The following is an 18,746-nucleotide window of genomic DNA, read 5'->3' on the forward strand; positions in this document are numbered from 1 at the left end:
ATCTAGTGAAAAATGGGGAGCTATTTCAGTGTCTCAAATATGCTCCAATGTAGACTTTTTTTGGGAATCTTGTCAGATGCCACCTGTGCAGGCACAGTTTACCACATCCCGGCTACATTCTCTTGTGTAAGAGAAACAGAAGTAATTCAGTAGCGGTGATTCAAGCATCTGTTGTATCAGAAAGTCAGCAGTTCTCCACATTGGAAATACTGACCCTTGCTACACTGCTTTTATTTCAGCATGCTCTCAGCCAGTAGGGCAATCCAAATATATCACTAAGATTTTCATTTCTTGTGAAATCTACTTGTAAGTCATTTTGAAAAAAAAAGATTATTAAACCCCTGCTGTGCTTGGAAATATTGCCAACAGACAGTGCTTGTGGGCAGAAGAAAAGTTGGTCTCCAGAGCTTTTGCACTTGTTAGATTAGTAAATAAAGTACTGGAAAGGGAAAAGCTACAGAAATGCTGTTTTGTTTCTTCAAGAGTGTTTTGTACCTTGTGTGAATAAGCACGGCAGCAGAATTTAACCTAAGAGGTTTGCATAAGTATTGTTTTGCTATAAAATATGAAGGATGAAATTAATGTGAACTGAAATATTAACCTTACTCAGATTTGTTGGTCTATTTACCTTCCTTACTGCCTCCTGACTTGATCAGTTTGACTGAAACTTCTAACAACTCATTATGACTCATTTCAGATAATAACCTAATTCATTTCTTCCAGTTGCTTGTACCTGAAGAACAGGAGAGAGAGTTGTGCTTGTGACCAGCACATCAGAGTGCTGGGACAAACACAAAGCCTTGCTGCTGCTCCAGCAGGAGTGCTTGCTTTGCTATGGAGGCTCAAGGAAGGTAGTTAGGCTATAAGACCATCTACAAATCCCCATCATTTTAGGTCATGCCTACTTAAATACAACCTACCTTCAGTAATCAGAAACTGGCCCAAAATATTCAATAGACATGGAGTACCAGCATGTGGAGCTATGAACTGGATATGTGCACACTAGTATCGTCTGACACAGCACTATGGACTCCAGATCTGAGTTGGTTTGGGATCTCTTCTCAGATTAATTCTCTCTGCTGTGTTCCCCCAGCCTGTAATTTGGGCATTACTGTGGAGAAGAGAAAACTTGACTCTGCCAGCACCTTCCTCAGCAGAGATGGTGATGAAAGTTACAAACTCATAGATTTTTCCAATGCCTGATTTGAATTTCTCTTCAGTATTCAAAGCAGCGTGAAAGAATTGTTTCTCACATTTTTTTTCATCCCTTCCCTTTCTCCGAAATATTGAAGAAACACCCGAACAACAGGAAAAAGATTAACTTCATAGAAAATTTTTAACAATTGTGTAAGAGGAAGAAAAAGATACAGGGCTAAATCTTGACTTGAACAGCACAGCTCATTCAGTTCCATTTCAGTTGAGCTCTCTTTCCTCAGATTTAGAGGATTAAGGGCAGATTATTGTATTTGTAGACTTTGATGTAGTGAATGGTTGTTCTGTTAACAATCCATCATTGTTAACTACTCCTCAACCCAGGGCCTGTTCCTGAACATCACTTCTTTTCTTTCTTAAGAAAATAGAGGTGATAAAGGAAAAAAAAGCTGCTTTGAGTCAGGATCCAGCCTGACATCAATTGTAGTCATGGTGACTGTGGCTGTGACCGATACCCAAAACCTTAAGTTAAGGCTCCTCTACCTCACTGTCCACTTGTGGTGTGCGTGGCCACAGAGACTGATAGACAAGATGTGCAGTAAGATCAACCAGGAAACGTACAGTAAGATCAGGGTCTTGTAGTTTGATTGTTACTAGAAATCAGACAATTTAATACTGAATTACAGGTAGGTAAGGTAGTTTTTCAGATAAACCAGCAGGGTCATTTGGATTATAGAAATTTGACTAGATTAATCAAAGTCACAGCTGATCACACATTGGTTTTGGAGGCAAAACTGGAAGTTAAATGTAAGTTTTGAAAGTGAGGAATATTTCCTGTCCATGTTATTTCCCTAATTTCAGTTTTCTGTGAGGTTCTACAGCCGGAGATAGGGAAGAACTGCTGAATTCACTTCTCCGCTAAAAGAAATGTCTGTGGAACCACAGTTGAATTTGACTGTTCAGGTCAATCATGCAAAATCATTAACTGCGGATACACAAGGCTTTCCTTCCAGATTGTACGTGGACTGCACAGGAACATTTTCTACATGGCAGCTGGGGCACAGTCACTTGTTTGCATGCTGGAGGCCTTAACATGGTTGTCATCAGGACTATAGACAAGTACTTCCTTTCCAGTCGTGTTGCACTGATCTCAAGTTATGTCAGTCTCTCTTGCTTATGTATTTTAAAGCCAAAAACGATCTGCCCATAAGGCAGAACAGACAGATCCTGTTCATCGTTAATCACAGGGAGGGGATGAGGGATACATGTCAGGAACAAATAGGGAAAGGTAAAGAAATGGAGAAAAATTTGAACTAAAACCACATATTCAGAAAAAGCTCTATCCTTAAGAGAAAGCAAGATTAAGTTGTAACTTGTGCTGACCTTCATTTATTTGGCTTGTAGAATGAGTCAAGGTACACTTCAGATGCAGAGAACTGCCATTCTGCAAAATACTTGTCTATTAGTTTACTTTTCTATTTACTTGGTCATATCCAAACATTGGTTAAACATTGACCTTTTTGATATTGAGGCGTATTTGAAGGAAAGAAGTTGCCATTATAACACAAGATTAAGAAAATACATTTCCAGTTGTGATCTTTTTAAGGAATGTTTTAAGCAAAACTTTTATTTAGTGAAATATGTATTCTTGGATCTTGTCATTGTATTCTTGTCATTTGGAAGCTGTCCTTACTAAGGGCAGGTAATTCTGAAAATTTACATCAAAAAGTTATTTCTAAAAGAGAAAAGACTAAATTAGAATATTATATATTTCTGAAAAAAGTTGGGTCTCTGCCACTGGAAAAAAAGCAACATAGTTTAATTAAAACAAAACAAAAACAATAACAACAAACAAATCCAGAAGATAGATTGTTATATCAAGAAACACAACCATAGCTCAGGTTTGCACTGAGCCTTCCTATCTACAATTCAGATGACAGACCTTTATATTTCATTAGGTAAATGGCACTTTTTAGCAATAACTGAACAATGGAATCAAGGTACATAACATGTTCATACTGCAGTTTGAATGGAAGGGACACTATTACTGTCCCTTTCAGATTAAGAAAGAAATTCTGAATTTTTCTGCTTTTTACTGTGAGTTACAGAAGGCTTTCAGTTTACATAATTCCACCTCTCACTAAAAGTATTGAGATATTCAGCTGCTCATGATTTGCAAATATACTTCCTTTTAGCTCTGATGGCTCTTACATCAGCATAGGCTTGTTCAGATTTTTCAGTATGTTTTGAACTTTGCATTATTGCCATTGTGTTCATTTATTTTTTTCTCTTGGTTGTAGATTTTTTTTCAAGAAGATGATCTATCATTCCCAATCCGTATCATCATTTCTTTTCCCAGGAAAAAAGAGTGCAGTTTATACAAGCACCAAAAATTGATTGTAGATATTGTGAACCAGTTTCAGATATACCCTGTAACAGCTATAGAAAATGGCTTGTATTTCATTGTGATTTCCATTAAAATTTTAGCAAATAAGGGTATCTAGAATAATTAATTCATTGAAATTTCAATATTACAAGATATTTGAAAATTGTTTGCACCAAAAATTGATGGAAAAATATTCTTACACCCAATTTCATTATTATTGCATAATAAAAGGAGCTATAATGTGGAAGAAAACAGCTTTTTTGTTGTTGCTGTTTGGATTAACGTGAATTTTGGATAATATATCATGTAGTTAAGCTGTTTGAGATAAGGATGTTATATTAAAATTAGTTATAATATATACGCCATCCGTAAACTTAGAGAAGAGATAAAACACCTTATACTAGACTGGCATTATATATAATTTCCTTGTTATTTTTTGGACTTTGGCAAAGCAGAATCTGACTGGTATAATACTTTTTTTTAGGTATAATACTTTAATGACATTAAAGTATAAGATCCTGATAGACATCTGCTTATGCATATTTTCATGTTATTAAACTTTTTGGTATTTATCGGATTTTGGTTTGAACTTTAGTTCAATTAATTAAACATAATTCTTCTTTTTAAACTATAGTTTTGTTATGAAAAGACATAACAGAATTCACAATGTTATTAGAGCATTAATTTTACTCTTGTAACATCAGATTCTTTTTTGTAATTCATATGGTGTGTAAAGAGACTGTGGCCTTCTCTTGCCATAGCAACCACATCTTTTGTTTTTACTGAAAGAAAAGTAAAAAAAAAAATAAACTTGAAATGGTAAAGCCTAATTATTAATTTTGGGAAAGTTATCCTTTTATTTACCATTGTTATGTCCTTCAGAGAGGAAATGTTGATTAGAAAGTCTCTTGCTGATACCAAATTATCTATTACAGAATATCTCTTATGAGCTATTTTGAGAGAGAAAGTAAAGAAATTAAGGCCACATTCTGAAAAAGCTTTCATGGGTACAAAAGATATATAGATATTTTTTATTTATACTTTAAGTTCCCCATTACCTACACTGGAATGCATGAAGTGTTGCCAGTTTTTATGTAGAAATGTAGATTGCAGATGGTTTTTGCTCCTGCTGAAGAATTTCTTATTAATGCTGAAGAATTTTTTTTATTAAGGAAACCTGAGATTTATTAAAAAAGATTATTTCAAATTTCAATTATTATTATTATTTTTTGGTAGGACAGAACCTACATCTTTATTTCAAATTTTGTATTTTGAGTATTAGGTTAAGTATGTGTTTTTCCTTTATCTCACCAAAAATTCATCTTGTATTCTGTACATCAACCATATTGCTAGTTTTTCCCCATATTTACCCCTTGTAAATATGTATCTGTGTGCCTTGTGCAGTTCCATCAGGTTTTCGCCTCCTTGCTTGGAACCCATAAAGCTGTTCTTCCTTAATAAGAAGTCCAAAGGCCCAGTTATTTTCTTTGTAGATGTAATCTCTCATCTTGAACCAAAATGTTGAAGGCTGGCTGCATTCTGGCAATACCTCATTTTCTCTTCTTCCTCTTTTCCATAGATGTTATGTCTTCAGGCATGTCTAAGGGTATTACTGCTTTGCTCTTGCTGTTAGCAATTGCTAATATTTAATAGTTCATGCAATAATGATCTAAAGTGGGAGTGTTTTTGCTTTGCACGTCCACTTTTTGCCTTGCACTCACATATAGACTTAAAAAGCACATTCCTTCTCCCATCTTGACTTCAGTGTTTTATCAGCTGCTAACATAAACTTATGAAATTACTTTATGGGTGTGATGTACCCAACTTCTTTCTCACAGCACAAATGCTTTTTGGAGACTGAAACATTAATGTAATTTGGAAAATCAAAATAGCAGATCTGACAGATTAATAAAATACTGAATTAGGGAAGTCTTTCTTAATTGCTAAGTAGTTTTTTTTCTTCCTATCTTGCTGGTTTGTGGAGTGAAATCAGAACTGAGATTTAGAAATGAAAACTCTCCTCACTACGTGTCTTTTGCTGTCTCACATTTTGCAGTTTCTTTCAGCTGGTTGGAATCCTTTATTATTTGAAGTTAATCATGTATTATTTGAAGTTAAATCAGTGTACAATAGGATGCTACAATACTTACAATACCTATATGTATATTATTAATTATGTCTTCCTACTTTATAATCTCATATGTAAGAAATACACTCTATTCTTATGTGAACAAAGGGTACATTGTTAAAAATGAATTGAAAGATGATGAGTAGTTGGTATTGGGTATATGAACAGGCTTCTGTTTCATGTAACATTGAGTTATCAGATTTACTTTGGGTAGTACTATACACAACCTTTAACAATTTTCAAGAACAATTGGAATTTATCAACGTTTTTCATTAATTTTGCCCCAAATTTATATTAATTAATACTTTAATTTATGTATTATTTGTTTTATTAAAATCATTAAAGCACAGATCCTGTTTCTTCATTTTGACTTGCATTTCAATGTACAGATGCAATTTTCTGCTTATGTAAACATTAGCAATAGGTCTTAGGTACCTAAAAGAAAAGGAATGCTGAACAAATTTTATTTGGCTTCCATAGCACTGTGGAATTGTTGCTGTCTTCCAAGCTCAGTGCCCTTCCACATTAGCTCTTAACTTCCTAGTTGGCTATAGGTTTCCTCACATACATGAAGTCTGAGAGATACTTGATAAATTGTAAATTTAAAACCCATCCAGATTTTGCCTTAATGGGTGTTTCCTGGGGTTTATTATGTACTTCTCACTGAAAGTGATCTGTAAGTATGCAGTTCATGGAATCTGTGTATCTGAATGTACAGTAGAAAAGAACTTAAAATTGATCTATTTAAAAATATTTTTCTGTCAAATTTCTGCTAATAGACATTCATGCTCTTTAGGCAACAGCACAAATAGCTTAAGATTGCGTTAATGACAAACTAGATAAATATTTAATTTCAAATGCAGCTTTGTAGATCCTGATTTTTTAGACCAAGCTTCTTACTACTACTTTAGTATTATCAGTGTATATATATATATGTATATATATATATATATATTATTTTTTTTTTCTGCCTATCATCAATTTGATTTTTCATCTGACTCTATGGCAGTGCAAATCAAGTTCAAATTCAAAGCCATTGAGTCACAGCAGTTCCACTGATACAGAATTCAATTGCATTCAGGCTTGGGGACTACAATTTTAAAGCTTGATAAGGCATGTTTTAACAGTGCAAAGAGTGCTCATGTTGGAGCTCATCAAAATAGCTCTGAGCAAGTTAATATCCCTACCATACTGCAATACCCTGCAGAGATATTATTCCAGGTCCTGAAAACCATATGCATATGTTAGGAAAGAGATGAGCTTGGGCTAATTAGCCTTGATTTTCAGCAGGGCCAGTTAGCTTGGCTGCTTAGCTAGCACACTGCTAATGGAGCTGTGCCGCTTTAACTTCCACAGGCTTATTTTTGGTAGCTCAGGGACCTCTAGACTGAACATTGTGTTTTGTACAGATGTACTCTGTAGACCTGTGTTGTACAACCGAGCTGTTCCCAATCAACCTATTTAGAAGAGCTACCTGTATTTTTATTGGTCTATAATATCATATTTATTCTAACAAAATAATATATAGTGTTTTTTAATAGAACATTTATGTTCTTTCAATCTAAAATACAATGATTGGTAAGAACTTCAGCTCCAGTTGCTGACGAATAGAAACATACATTTTTATTCTGCAGTCTTTTGTTACAATGTTTGTTATGTCCTAAGATTACTATCAAGGTAACTGGTACTAGAGTAAAAAGCTTTTTCTTCCTTTGGCAAATCATTCTGCTCCCTATTGTCATTATCTTCTACTGAGAAAAGTCACAGAAATGTTTCAAAAGACTGTATATTGTGTATCACACCTATAGGATATTCAAGTATATGTTGTATACTCAAACCATTAAATCATATTACTTGACCTACATTACAAATCTCTGGAGCTACCCACTAAATGAAGTGGTATCTTTGCTTAGGAAGTATGAAACATATGAGAGCTCTCTCTCATATATATGCATATGCATCTCTTTATATGCATATAAACAAAAACCCAATTCCCAATTTCAATGTGGGTCCAGTGTTACAAGACGTTCAGCACTTCAGGTTAATTTGAATAGGCAAGCAGAATTTTGGTATTAATGTGGCCATACATTTATCCCTGATAAAAGCAGGAATGCAAAAAGTGAAAATTGAAAAAAAATATGTCAGGGCCCCAAAAACTTCTGACACGAATGGTTTCGGGAAGGGGTTGCAAAGACTGATCAGGAAGATTCTTAATTTAAGGTTACTCTGTGCCCCCTTTTGAGGCACTGGAATTTGAATTATTGTACAATGTTTGCTCTTACAAACATGATAGTCAATTATTATTGAATGTGTTATGTAAATAATCTTGGTATTTATATTAGAAGACAAAAAAGTCTAATGCTTCCTTTGTGTCTCTGTGATTAGTTTTAAGCATTGGTGAAGGTGGATTCTGGGAAGGCAGCACCCGGGGACATGTTGGATGGTTTCCTGCAGAATGTGTTGAAGAAGTTCAGTGTAAACCAAATGAAAGCAAACCAGGTAATCATATCAAGTTCTTGTTGAATTCTAGCAATGACAAATGTGATGTATCTGGACTAGCAGCCTAGATGGTAATGTGTTATACAGCAGTGCTTTTATGCAATATTAGAAATTGGAGAATTAAATAAAGCTGAGCTGCTGAATTAAAAAATAAAGATGGGTATATTGATTAGATTTTACTGGATGCTGTCCAAGCAAACAGTCTTTCTAATGAAGGACTATGCTGTGAAGTTCTGCAAAAGCTCTAACATAGCAATGTATTCAGACATTTTGTAAAACATAATGCTGTGTTTTATTTTATACAGTATTGGAGAATGACTAATTAGATAAATAATAGAAGGAAAATTGGTCAGTTGTCTCCCAAACTTGAGGTAGTCATAGAATGTATTAATCTCCTTTTCATGGGAGTAAGGTTCCCTCTGTTGACCTTTTTGCTAAATTTTAGAGGCAGCATCCATTAGGGCACGTCCCACTACAACCTTACTGATTAAAAATGAAATAGAATTCTCTGTTATCATACGCTTCAACTGCCATAAGTAAAGGAAGACTGACTTTAGGCAAACAGTCTTTACTGTTCATGTATAGTAAAAGAAAGAAAATATGTACACTGAAGCATGTTATTTTAAGAATTACCTAACATCTCGTAATTTCTCTCCTTTTAAGAATTAAGATATGAGGGCATACTCTCCAATTAAAAGCTCATTATAAATGAGCTCCAAGAATATAATTAATGTTCTCCATGAGTGTGTGCAGTTTTAATTTAACTATTGATGTGTTTTGGATCTCCGATGTATTAAGAACTTCCTGGCAATACACAGAAAATACACTAAAATTTATATATAGTATTGTTGATTCATGAACATTATTATTTTATATATGCCATTATAAACTACACAGGCATACTTTTTTTACTTCTTGCATGTGCACTAAATAGGGGTATACGTGTATGTATAAACAAGATATAATGAAATAGAATTCACTGGACGAGGTAATTCCAGGGTTGTAAGGATTTGAAAATGTTTGTAAGATTTGATAATAATTTTAATTTCCTTGCTTACAATGGAAGCTGAGGTAAGATGAACATGAAAAGGTAGATTCTATAATAAGAAAGCTTTAAAAGAATGAGGGAATGAGGCATCGAGAACACTGCTCTAGATAACTATGCACTGTATGGAAAGGTTATACTTCCATTTCTCTTTTGAGAAATTAAAAAAAAAAAAAAAAAAAAAAAAGAGAGAGAGAGAGGAAGAGGCAAAACCAAGCTTAATGTTTGAGAGAACAGATTTAGCCTCTAAAATAGTGAGAATAGTTGTGATAGTTGTGTAGCTCCTGAAAGGGCTGAAGAAAAACAAACAAACAGAATTTAAAATCATAGAAGAATATTAAACAAAAGAAAGATTGAGGTTGGAAATGGAAAATCTAGGAGCAATGAAGTTCTCAAGTACTAGAAAGGAATCACAAGTTGAATTTCCAGTGAAATTTCAGTTTTTGGAAACACTATGGAAAATGAATAAATTCAGTCTGTGTGGGACATGAGTTATGGAAGAGCCACACAACTGTTCTGAAGATCCTTCAATAACATCTTGTGGCCACTTAACTGAAAGACTTCAGAAAGACATCTATCATAAACATGTTTCTTGATTCATAGCAGCTCTGAATTAAATTTGAATTGTGCATCTGTGTCCAAATATGAAAAAAAATATCTGGGAAGGGGCATTAAGTGAAGTTCTGAAATATGAAAGAAGTTTTGCATTACCTTTAGTCATATACAGTGGTTTTGAAAAAAGAAGGTAATCAAACCTGTTTGTCACAAATCCTTTAAGCTCTTCTCAAGAAACAGTATAGGAAGTAAATTCAATATATTATGATTGTTTTAATATGTGACAAGGTTGTTTGCAAGCAAATATTGCTTTGATCAGACAAAGTAAAATGCAAATTAAGAAGAAAAATGTTGTGAGAATAGCAAAAGGATTACCAAATCTGAAAGTGCTGAAAGAATATCAACAGAAACATCTTACAAATTTTCTGACATGAAATTACGAAAACTTATGCCATGTGTCTGGCAAAACTCAAATTTATACTTACTGCATACTATTGTCTTTCTGATTGTTCTTGTATTTGTTTCTTGTTTAATGTTAACACTAGTTAAAGTCCTTAAATACAATATTCTTCTTCTCCAAAAAAGAAGAAAATATAATTAAACAAACTTGAATGGGCACATTTTCTATACCTTTGAGTGCATTCCTGTATTTTGCTGGGCTCTCTGGAAAAAAATTTAGGGTTCTGGCCTGCAACTAGGGCATAAATGAGGTACATACTTCTGTGTGTGATGTGATAGAAGCTGGGGCTATAAGTGTGAAATAATATGTGAAATGCACACTGTGCACCATATTATTATTGAAGTATGGTATAGACTGAAAGCAGCTAATCACTGAATTGCTCAGTGTAGTCAGTTTCATTCCTTTTGCATAGGAAACAATGGAAATGAAAGAAGAGAGCTTTACAAGCAAAAATCAGTCTGTACTCCCTCCGAGTACAAATGCAAAAGTAATTTAGAAAAAATGTGTTAAGCATGGTGAAATGATTAGAAATTAAATTAGGTCTGCTGGGACTGCTGAAAGAACATCAGCTGAGAAACATCATAAACATGTGGAAGTTGCAAGAATTTGCATCTTGGACTTTGCAAAGCGGCAGAACTCCTTACGATAATGATTTAGTAAGTAGATCGTCTTAATGTGTAGGAAATGAATTTCAAACTCAGCTCTTTTCAGACCAGGACCAAAGCAAGAGTTCTTTTCTACAAATGAGATTTAGGAACATTTCTTCAAACAGCTTCCCTTTGCTATTAAGTTTGAATAATTATGTTTAATAGTAGCTTGTCATTTGCACACCATGAATGAAAGAAAGAGAAATAGTTCTTGGAAAAAACAAACCACAATTAAACACTACATGCCCAGTAAAACTGGCGGGCAGGTGTTTCGTGTCGTGCTGATGTATAATCTCACTTGTAAGACATGTTCAATTTTCAGGGAACTTCATTGCCATCCAGACTCTTCTGTGGAAGTAGGCAGCACATAACAGCACCTGGTTCCTGTGATCTCTTCAAAGATATCATGCTAGCTTGGCAAGTTCTGTTTTCCAAAAAAATTCATATTGACTGGCATTAATTCTATACCCCTTCTTTAATCCTTCATTAATTGAGCCTTGTAGGAATTATTCCATTATTTTGCTACGATTGATGCTAGGCTTATAGGCTTTTAATTATCCAGCCTGTCTCATTACCCTTTAATAGCACTGGCAAAGAACATGTTTTCTTTCAGTCTTATGAAGTTTCCTTGGTATTTCAAGACCTAATGAAAAACGAATAATGACAAGGAAAATAATTATCAGTGGTCTGCTAAATTCCTTTGCTTGCTTTTTCAAAATTCTTAGGCACAAAATCTTTGTACCATCTCATTTTAAACAGTGTAGCTTTAGTAAGCAGTTTTTAACATTCACCAGTAGCTTTGTTAGAGTCGAAAGTATTCCTTCAGGTGAGATTGAAGTATTCCTTCTGTCCAGCATTCCACCAGCTACTAGGAAGAAAATTAATTCTGTGCTAACTGAAACCAGGACACCTTCAGATGAGATTGATACAGCATCTTAGTTTTTTCTCCCAGAACAAAAACACAATACAAATGTTACATACTTTTTCTTTCTGCATTGACAGTTTTCCTATGTTATTTAGTTATGAATACATTCCATTCTTGATTTATTTTTTTTATATTCCTAAATATTTAAAAATATACGGTTTTCATGTGTGTCAAAGTGTTCTGGGTGGATTAGAATGATGCTCTGTGCAGGAGAAGCTTCATACATGTTAAATCCAAGTTAACTGAAATTTATGGAAATGTGAGGCACTACCGTGGGTTAACAGACATCTTAACAGAATTTACTAGCTAAGGGGTACAGCTCACAGAATCACAAGTCATCTTGAATCTCTGGCAGCAATAGTTTGTATCCACCAAGAATGCACTATGACGTAGCTTTAATTTTTCTATCCATAGAAGAGCAAGGCTTCCTTTTACTCATTTACTCTATCCTTAAAATTTGTTTTCATTCTTAAAAATATTAAGAATTGCTGCCTAATACTGTCCAATGGAAAATGATTTACAGAAGAATAAGTTGTCCATAACATCAGTTGTCCACCATCAATGGAAGACACAATTTTTTTCCTCCTACTTAAGTATAAGTATTTTCATTTGTTTTTCTTCCATCATAAGGTATTACTCCGACTTAAGAGATTTGCTACAAATATGTTTTTTACTGGACTTGTGATTTTATATTCCATGTCCTTCAGCACTCAGATATAGATAATCTGATTGCTTGTAGCTGAAGTATTCATTTAGTTTTCAAGCTAGAAGTTATCTTTAATTACATTCCATCTTTACTGTACATTATTCCTTCTTGCTATGTTCTCTCTCTACTGATGTGCCTGTAGAACTGTTAGATTTTACAGATGATGTTGAAATGCAGGCAGACTCAGTGTGTCTTTTAGTAATTCTCACTTTAGTAATTCTCTTTCATCTCTTGGCCTTCTCAGTGTACCTTTCCTTGAGTTCCTTGCTCATCTTTCATATCCTCTTTGGGGTGATTTTTCACTAAGTAGCAAACTCCGTGCTTTTTTCTGTCCTGTGGCCTTAGGGTACACATTATACATAGTTGTAGCATGTCTAATTCAATGAGTGAGGAGAAGATGTGACATTACAAATCTCTGTGCTTCAGATACCAGTTGATTTCCTAGCAAGTTGACTTTATTTCTCAAATTTTGTCCTTTTCAAATACACATCTTTTATTTACCGTTCAATTCAGTTTAATAGCCAAGTTTGTCTAAATACTGTTTTACTTGTCCTTCCAGTTCTGTACAATCCTTTGTTTCTGACTTATACTTACTGCTCAGCTTCTCATTTTCTATCCATCTTTTTTTCTTTCCTTCCTTCTTTTTTTAACTTCTTTCTGAAGCTGCTCTACTAAATGAGATGGAGTGTTTTGCTTTGTTTACAATAGCTTCATAGATACTATTAGTTTTTGTAGCCATCTTCTTAGCTGGTGATTTTTAGACACCTGATGAAATGTTCTGGAATGACTACCAGTTTTTATATTCACAATATTTCTGTCTATTTTACTTTAGATGGTCTTTACTTTTCTAAGATTGTACTTCACAATGCTCTCTTTGCATGTTCCTACATAAAATCTAGACTGGGATTTTTCACCTGGCAAAGTAGTGCTTTTTATTCTACTACAGATAGAAGTCAGAGACTTTATCTACATTAGCAAGTAGTCCAAGAGGTGGAAAGCAAATCCAAAGAATGAACCCAGCATCTGTAACACTGGAGTCCTGGGTGTTTATTTCAGACTACTTCTAATCCAGGCATGTTGATTGAACAACCACCAGTGGCATCTTTCATTTAATTTCCTCCTAAAAGGATCCAGTTTGCAAACTCTAAGGCTGCTCAGTCTTGTGGGCTACAGCAGAGTAGGCAGTACTTAGAAAGCATGTGCCTGGCCCAGACTAAAATGCTAATATAGACGTTCCCATGCTGACCTCTAGTGTCATTGATGCTCAGAACAGATGCTACCTAGCATCTAAGGTGGGATTTCTGCCTCCAAATGTCTGTACCTAAACGTTCAGCGTAGCTTGCTTCTGCGTTTTCAGCAACTTGAAAATACAGTTTTCCAGTAGGTAAGATTTTTCGGTAATAAAATAATTCCTTTACCTGTTTCTTTTTACCTATGTAGCCATGCAATGATGTGGATGTGAGTATCCACAAAAACAGTGTTCTGTTTTATGGTGAAGATCAGGAATATGCTACCCACTACATTTTTGTATAAACTGCATTCCATTTCAACAAAAAGTGGGAAAAAATAATCTATCCTGGAACAAAAAAGTCAGTGTGATGAACTAGATCTGAGTTGGTTTCAAGCCAATCCTCAAAACCCAGGTGATTTAGGAGCTTGTTTCAATACTAGTCAACCAATTCTGACAACTCTCTGTAGCTGAGGATGCAGATCAACTCTAGTTTTTGTCTCAAGTAGTGGAAATTTAAAGAATGAATCTCAGCAAGTTTCTGCACTTTAGCTTTGCTGAGCAAAGCATTTGTGTTTCTCAGTAATGATAAACAGCAGTTTGGGAAAAGACTTCTAAATGAATCATCACTCTATAATAATACTAATTCAGAAGCCGAGGTAACTTGAGAGTTGTTTTTGTCTACACACTAGCTATAGGGTGGAGTAATGTGCTTCCCACACAACCTGGTGATGTGTGTTCTGTCTGATCAAGGCCAACTTAAAAGACACTGCAGACTTCCAGTCCCTGCTCTTCTGACCAAGATGTAACAGAAGTTTCTTACTATAACAGTAGTATTTGTAGGAAGGATATCTGTCCTTTGGAAGACGGAGTCTACCAACTGATTTCACTGGTCAGATAATCCCTCTCAAATTAAGAGTGATTTTCTTTTGCTAACAGTATGAGCTTGGTTTCAAGAAAGAGTAAAATAAAGATTCCATGATTCCTCCAGTTTTTGAGAACACCATAAAGCAAAAACATGGAATAATTATTTAAAATAAAGAAAATATAAGCCTAGATCTAGAGCTAAGCCTGTCTGCATCTTTATCTCTGAATAAGTAATTTTTAATTCATAATATTTTACTGTTTCATCTCCTCAGCTGACATGCACTTCATCCCTTTCACTCTGATTTTCATTCTTGCTAAGAGCCACTTAGGAATAACTCTAATCAGTTGAAAAGGAGCAACACAATTCTCTAAAGCATTGAAATAGGCTAAAATTAAATTGCACAGCAATATAAAATTAAACTTATATGTTAGGAAACTCAACATTTCAAATGCATCTGGGATTGCTGATGTGTGAATTCAGACATGCAAGTGCACTTTTTTTTTTTTTCTTTTCTGCTTCTTGCATTTTTTTCTTCTATGTCCATCTAACAATAAAGGATAAAAAGTGCAAATTCTGAAGAGTGTCTCGAAAAGAAAGCAGTTACCATTATAGTACCTTCCTTTTACTTCCACAGTTTCCTTCACATATTCTGCACAAAATTTCAGTCCATCTAATGTGAAGAAGTAACTTTCAAAGCTTGTGAACATATAAAGAAACCAAAACTTTCTAATGTTACAAATTACTTAAGAAGTATGAAAAAGATAAAGGTATATAATGAATGATTTATTAAGTGATCTAAACTTCTTAGGAATTTAAGCCCTGTTATTAAAGACAGGATACTTGAGCCTGTGGCAGAATTTGAGAAGCACCGTTATGCAGTGTACTAACAATCTAGAAATAACACGTAACTTTTGGATTCCTCATTGTTCTTATGAAAACTACACAGACTAACACTTTTTTTTTTTTAACCATCAAAGTCCAGAGTCAATTTTTTTTTTCAATGTTTTAAACCAATGTTTTTTTTTGGTTCGTGTTTTAACCAATCATTTGGCATATCTCCATTGTTATTAGGCAAAATCCATAGCTTTTTCCTTCTGGAATTTTGCATCATTTCAGGTTTTATTAAGAATTTATACATTTATATTAACATCTCTCCCCTGTACTAATAGTTCCTTTTTTTTTTCTTGGTTAGAGTTACTTGCTAGTGTCTTATGATCTTACAATCAAATATATTTGGCCTTTGCTCTTTCTGTAAATATCTTCAATTATAGTATGTTATATTATAGTAGGAGTAGGGTTTGAGCTTTTATTTTTTTATTCTACATACCCTCTTCCCTCCCCCCCCCTTTTTATTTTTTGAAATACTGCTTAATAAGGATTTGCTGATACACCTATATATGTATTATTTATTTCAGAATATAACTTCTGTTAAAATAATTCTGGGTATGTATTTGGATTAAATAAAGTGTGGTATTTCATTTAACTCATTTCATTTAGCATAACCTAAAACTTTCTTTAGAAAACCATTTGCTTAAAATGGCTGACACAAAGCAAGGCAAATCTTACGTGTATTCAGAAAGTGTTGGTAAATCACCTTTTCTTCTGTATTCTCTGGTACTAAATGACATATTTATTTTTTTTGCCCCTCTTATTTTTAATGGTTCAGATTAAAGGCTTGACAACAGAGGCTGAAAACTCTTTGAAACATTCCCCAATTATCTAAGTTCAAATTCATAATAATTTAAGGAAGATGATAAGAGTGTCTCCTTATAGTAATGGCAGTGCTGGAGATGTTCAAGAAAATGATACCTAAATAGCAGCACCTGGTAGATAGTCCATAGTCTGATCTTAAATTACGTCACTGCTTTTTGCTTTCATACCTGCCTGCAACAAAAGCGAGAGGAAAGTGGCCTTTTCCAGCTTGCTAATAGATCTGTGAGTGCCTGATGGCGAAAAAATTACTTGATAATATACTGCTTGATGATAGTAACTGAACATTGTAGAAGTAGTGTGAAAACAAGCATGCTATTTTGATTCATTAAAAAAAAAAAAAAAGTTATTACATTACATACCAATTGCAGCTTTTATTCTGTAGTGAAAACCATGTAAGTGGTTTCTCTTTCGCCAGAAAGCTGTTAATTTTTTTACTGGATTGGTATCAAAGGGAAACTCTGGCATCTCAACTTGCCATGTGAACTGTTAACCACAGCTGGTGAGGTAAAGCTTTTAATTTCTTCTTAAGGGGACCATTTTCTCTCTAACTGGCATACCTTTCTTGGGCTGGATCATCTCTAGGTAGGCAGCCCCAGACCTTTCCAGTATCTCAGGTGGCCTGGCATGTGGCCAGAGAGCTTGCAAAGAAGTTATTCTACTGGGGTTATTCATACCATCTCCTTTCAATTTATCTCTGTCTCACTCTGACATCTCACAGGTGTCTTTTTCTTAGTATCAGCCACTCCATGTTCTGCCTGGAGGGCAGAGTCAGAAGGCACCAGTTAGGAACTGCAGCAGATTTTCTGTGGCATTGGTTTTAAGGGTTGGGCTTTGAAATGCGCCATGCCAGGGCTGTGCTTACTCAGACAATCAATATTGCAGAGTGTGTTTATGTACTGAAGTGAAAGAATATCACAGTGATATTGATAGCCTTATTTTTCAAACCAGGAACAGATTATTTGTCTTCAGTTAAAATACACAAACCCAAGCAAAAGTTTCTAATTCTGTACTTAAAATATACATTGAATTTTAAATGGTAATTGAACTTGGCTTCATTATTTTTAAAAACAGGTCACATTTAGAATGGAGCTTTGAAATTTGTGTCTGCTTACTGATTTGAAATGGAAGATGCCCCCTGAGTTTCTTAACCCTCAATTCAGGCCCTGCATTGTCAGCTGTCTTGTGGTGGAAATTGTTGGGTGTAGACAAAGGGGCATTTGTTATTTACTGTTGTCTGAAGAAACTGCTGTGACTCCTCATGAAGAATCAAACACTACACAACTGTGTAAAGAGAGGAATTTGTAAACAACTTAAAGAATGAATTAGTTTTGCAAATACCTAAAAATAGCTCTAAAGGTCAAGATAATTTTGATTTACATACAAGTGAAAAGGACTTCAGTGTATTGTTTCAGGACTTTTTAGTAGCTAAATTTCTACTAATTAAACGAAAATCACAGGAAGCCATAGTCTTCATGTTTATAGATATTTTATGCACATTCCAACACTAGTTTAATGATATCTAGAGAGACATTTTAAATAGTTACATATTTTGGCTGCTCTCCTGGCAATAATAAAAGGAATTAAATTTAATTATCTGTATGACAAATTAGTACTTTAAGGAAATTAAATATAATGTATCCTTGTCTCATTTATCTAAAAATTCCTTACATTAAAAAAATTAGTTTGTGTAGTAAAGGTTAACGGGAAACCTCCAGAAGTTATAATATTAAATTTGGCTGAATAGTTAAAATGTTGGATCATATGAGTTAAGAAAAGTATTTCTACTCTGTTAGATACATTTCTGTGTAACAATATATTTCAGGAGATGGAAAGCTGAAGTTAGTTAACAAGAGTAGAAGTCTTTGCAACCACACTGCTATGAATGATTGAAAGTATCGCTATTTCAGGGTGTGCTGAGAATGTTCATACATGTTATGAAAGATAGGCATGGTCAAACCAAAAATTGACTGAGGAAAACCAGTCAGATACCAACAACATCGAGAAACGGATAGGGATTAGAAAACCGTGGCAGTGGAAAGGATGTGCTTAAGAATGATTCCGTGTTATAAGTCTTGGCCAATTTGTAGGATGGAAGGGAAAGGAAGGCGTTTCACATTTCCAGCACATCTGCACTTGACAAATTACCAGCTGCAAAGTGCCTTGACACAAGAACAACCCAACATTTCTGTAAAGTTTTAAATTAAAATTCACGCAGATATGCTTATACATGACTATGTGAAAGACAAAAAAAAATAAATTACTACTTTCTCAGTTACTAAGTTTTTATAGTTGTAGTTATATATCATATATATATGCATGTACATCATTGTCTGTATAATCACATCTTTTTTGGGTGCAAAATTTGTGCAGCAGTATTTTGTTTGTCAATTACAATTATTTTCCATTCACAGTTTTCTCTGTACTGTTGTAGTGG

General features: G+C 34.3%; 1 protein-coding gene across 1 annotated transcript in view; it reads left to right on the forward strand.

Moving 5' to 3' along the window:
• SHANK2 (SH3 and multiple ankyrin repeat domains 2) overlaps positions 1-18,746 on the forward strand; it is a gene marked incomplete at both ends in the record, with an annotated part of 300,721 nt that overhangs the window by 95,795 nt on the left and 186,180 nt on the right. The window contains one exon of the mRNA XM_084287266.1: positions 8,052-8,165. Coding sequence (XP_084143392.1) covers positions 8,052-8,165 — 114 coding nt within the window. The remainder of the gene's footprint in view (positions 1-8,051; positions 8,166-18,746) is intronic.

Source organism: Netta rufina (assembly GCF_964035555.1).
Source record: "Netta rufina genome assembly, chromosome: 5".
Lineage (NCBI taxonomy): Eukaryota > Metazoa > Chordata > Aves > Anseriformes > Anatidae > Netta > Netta rufina.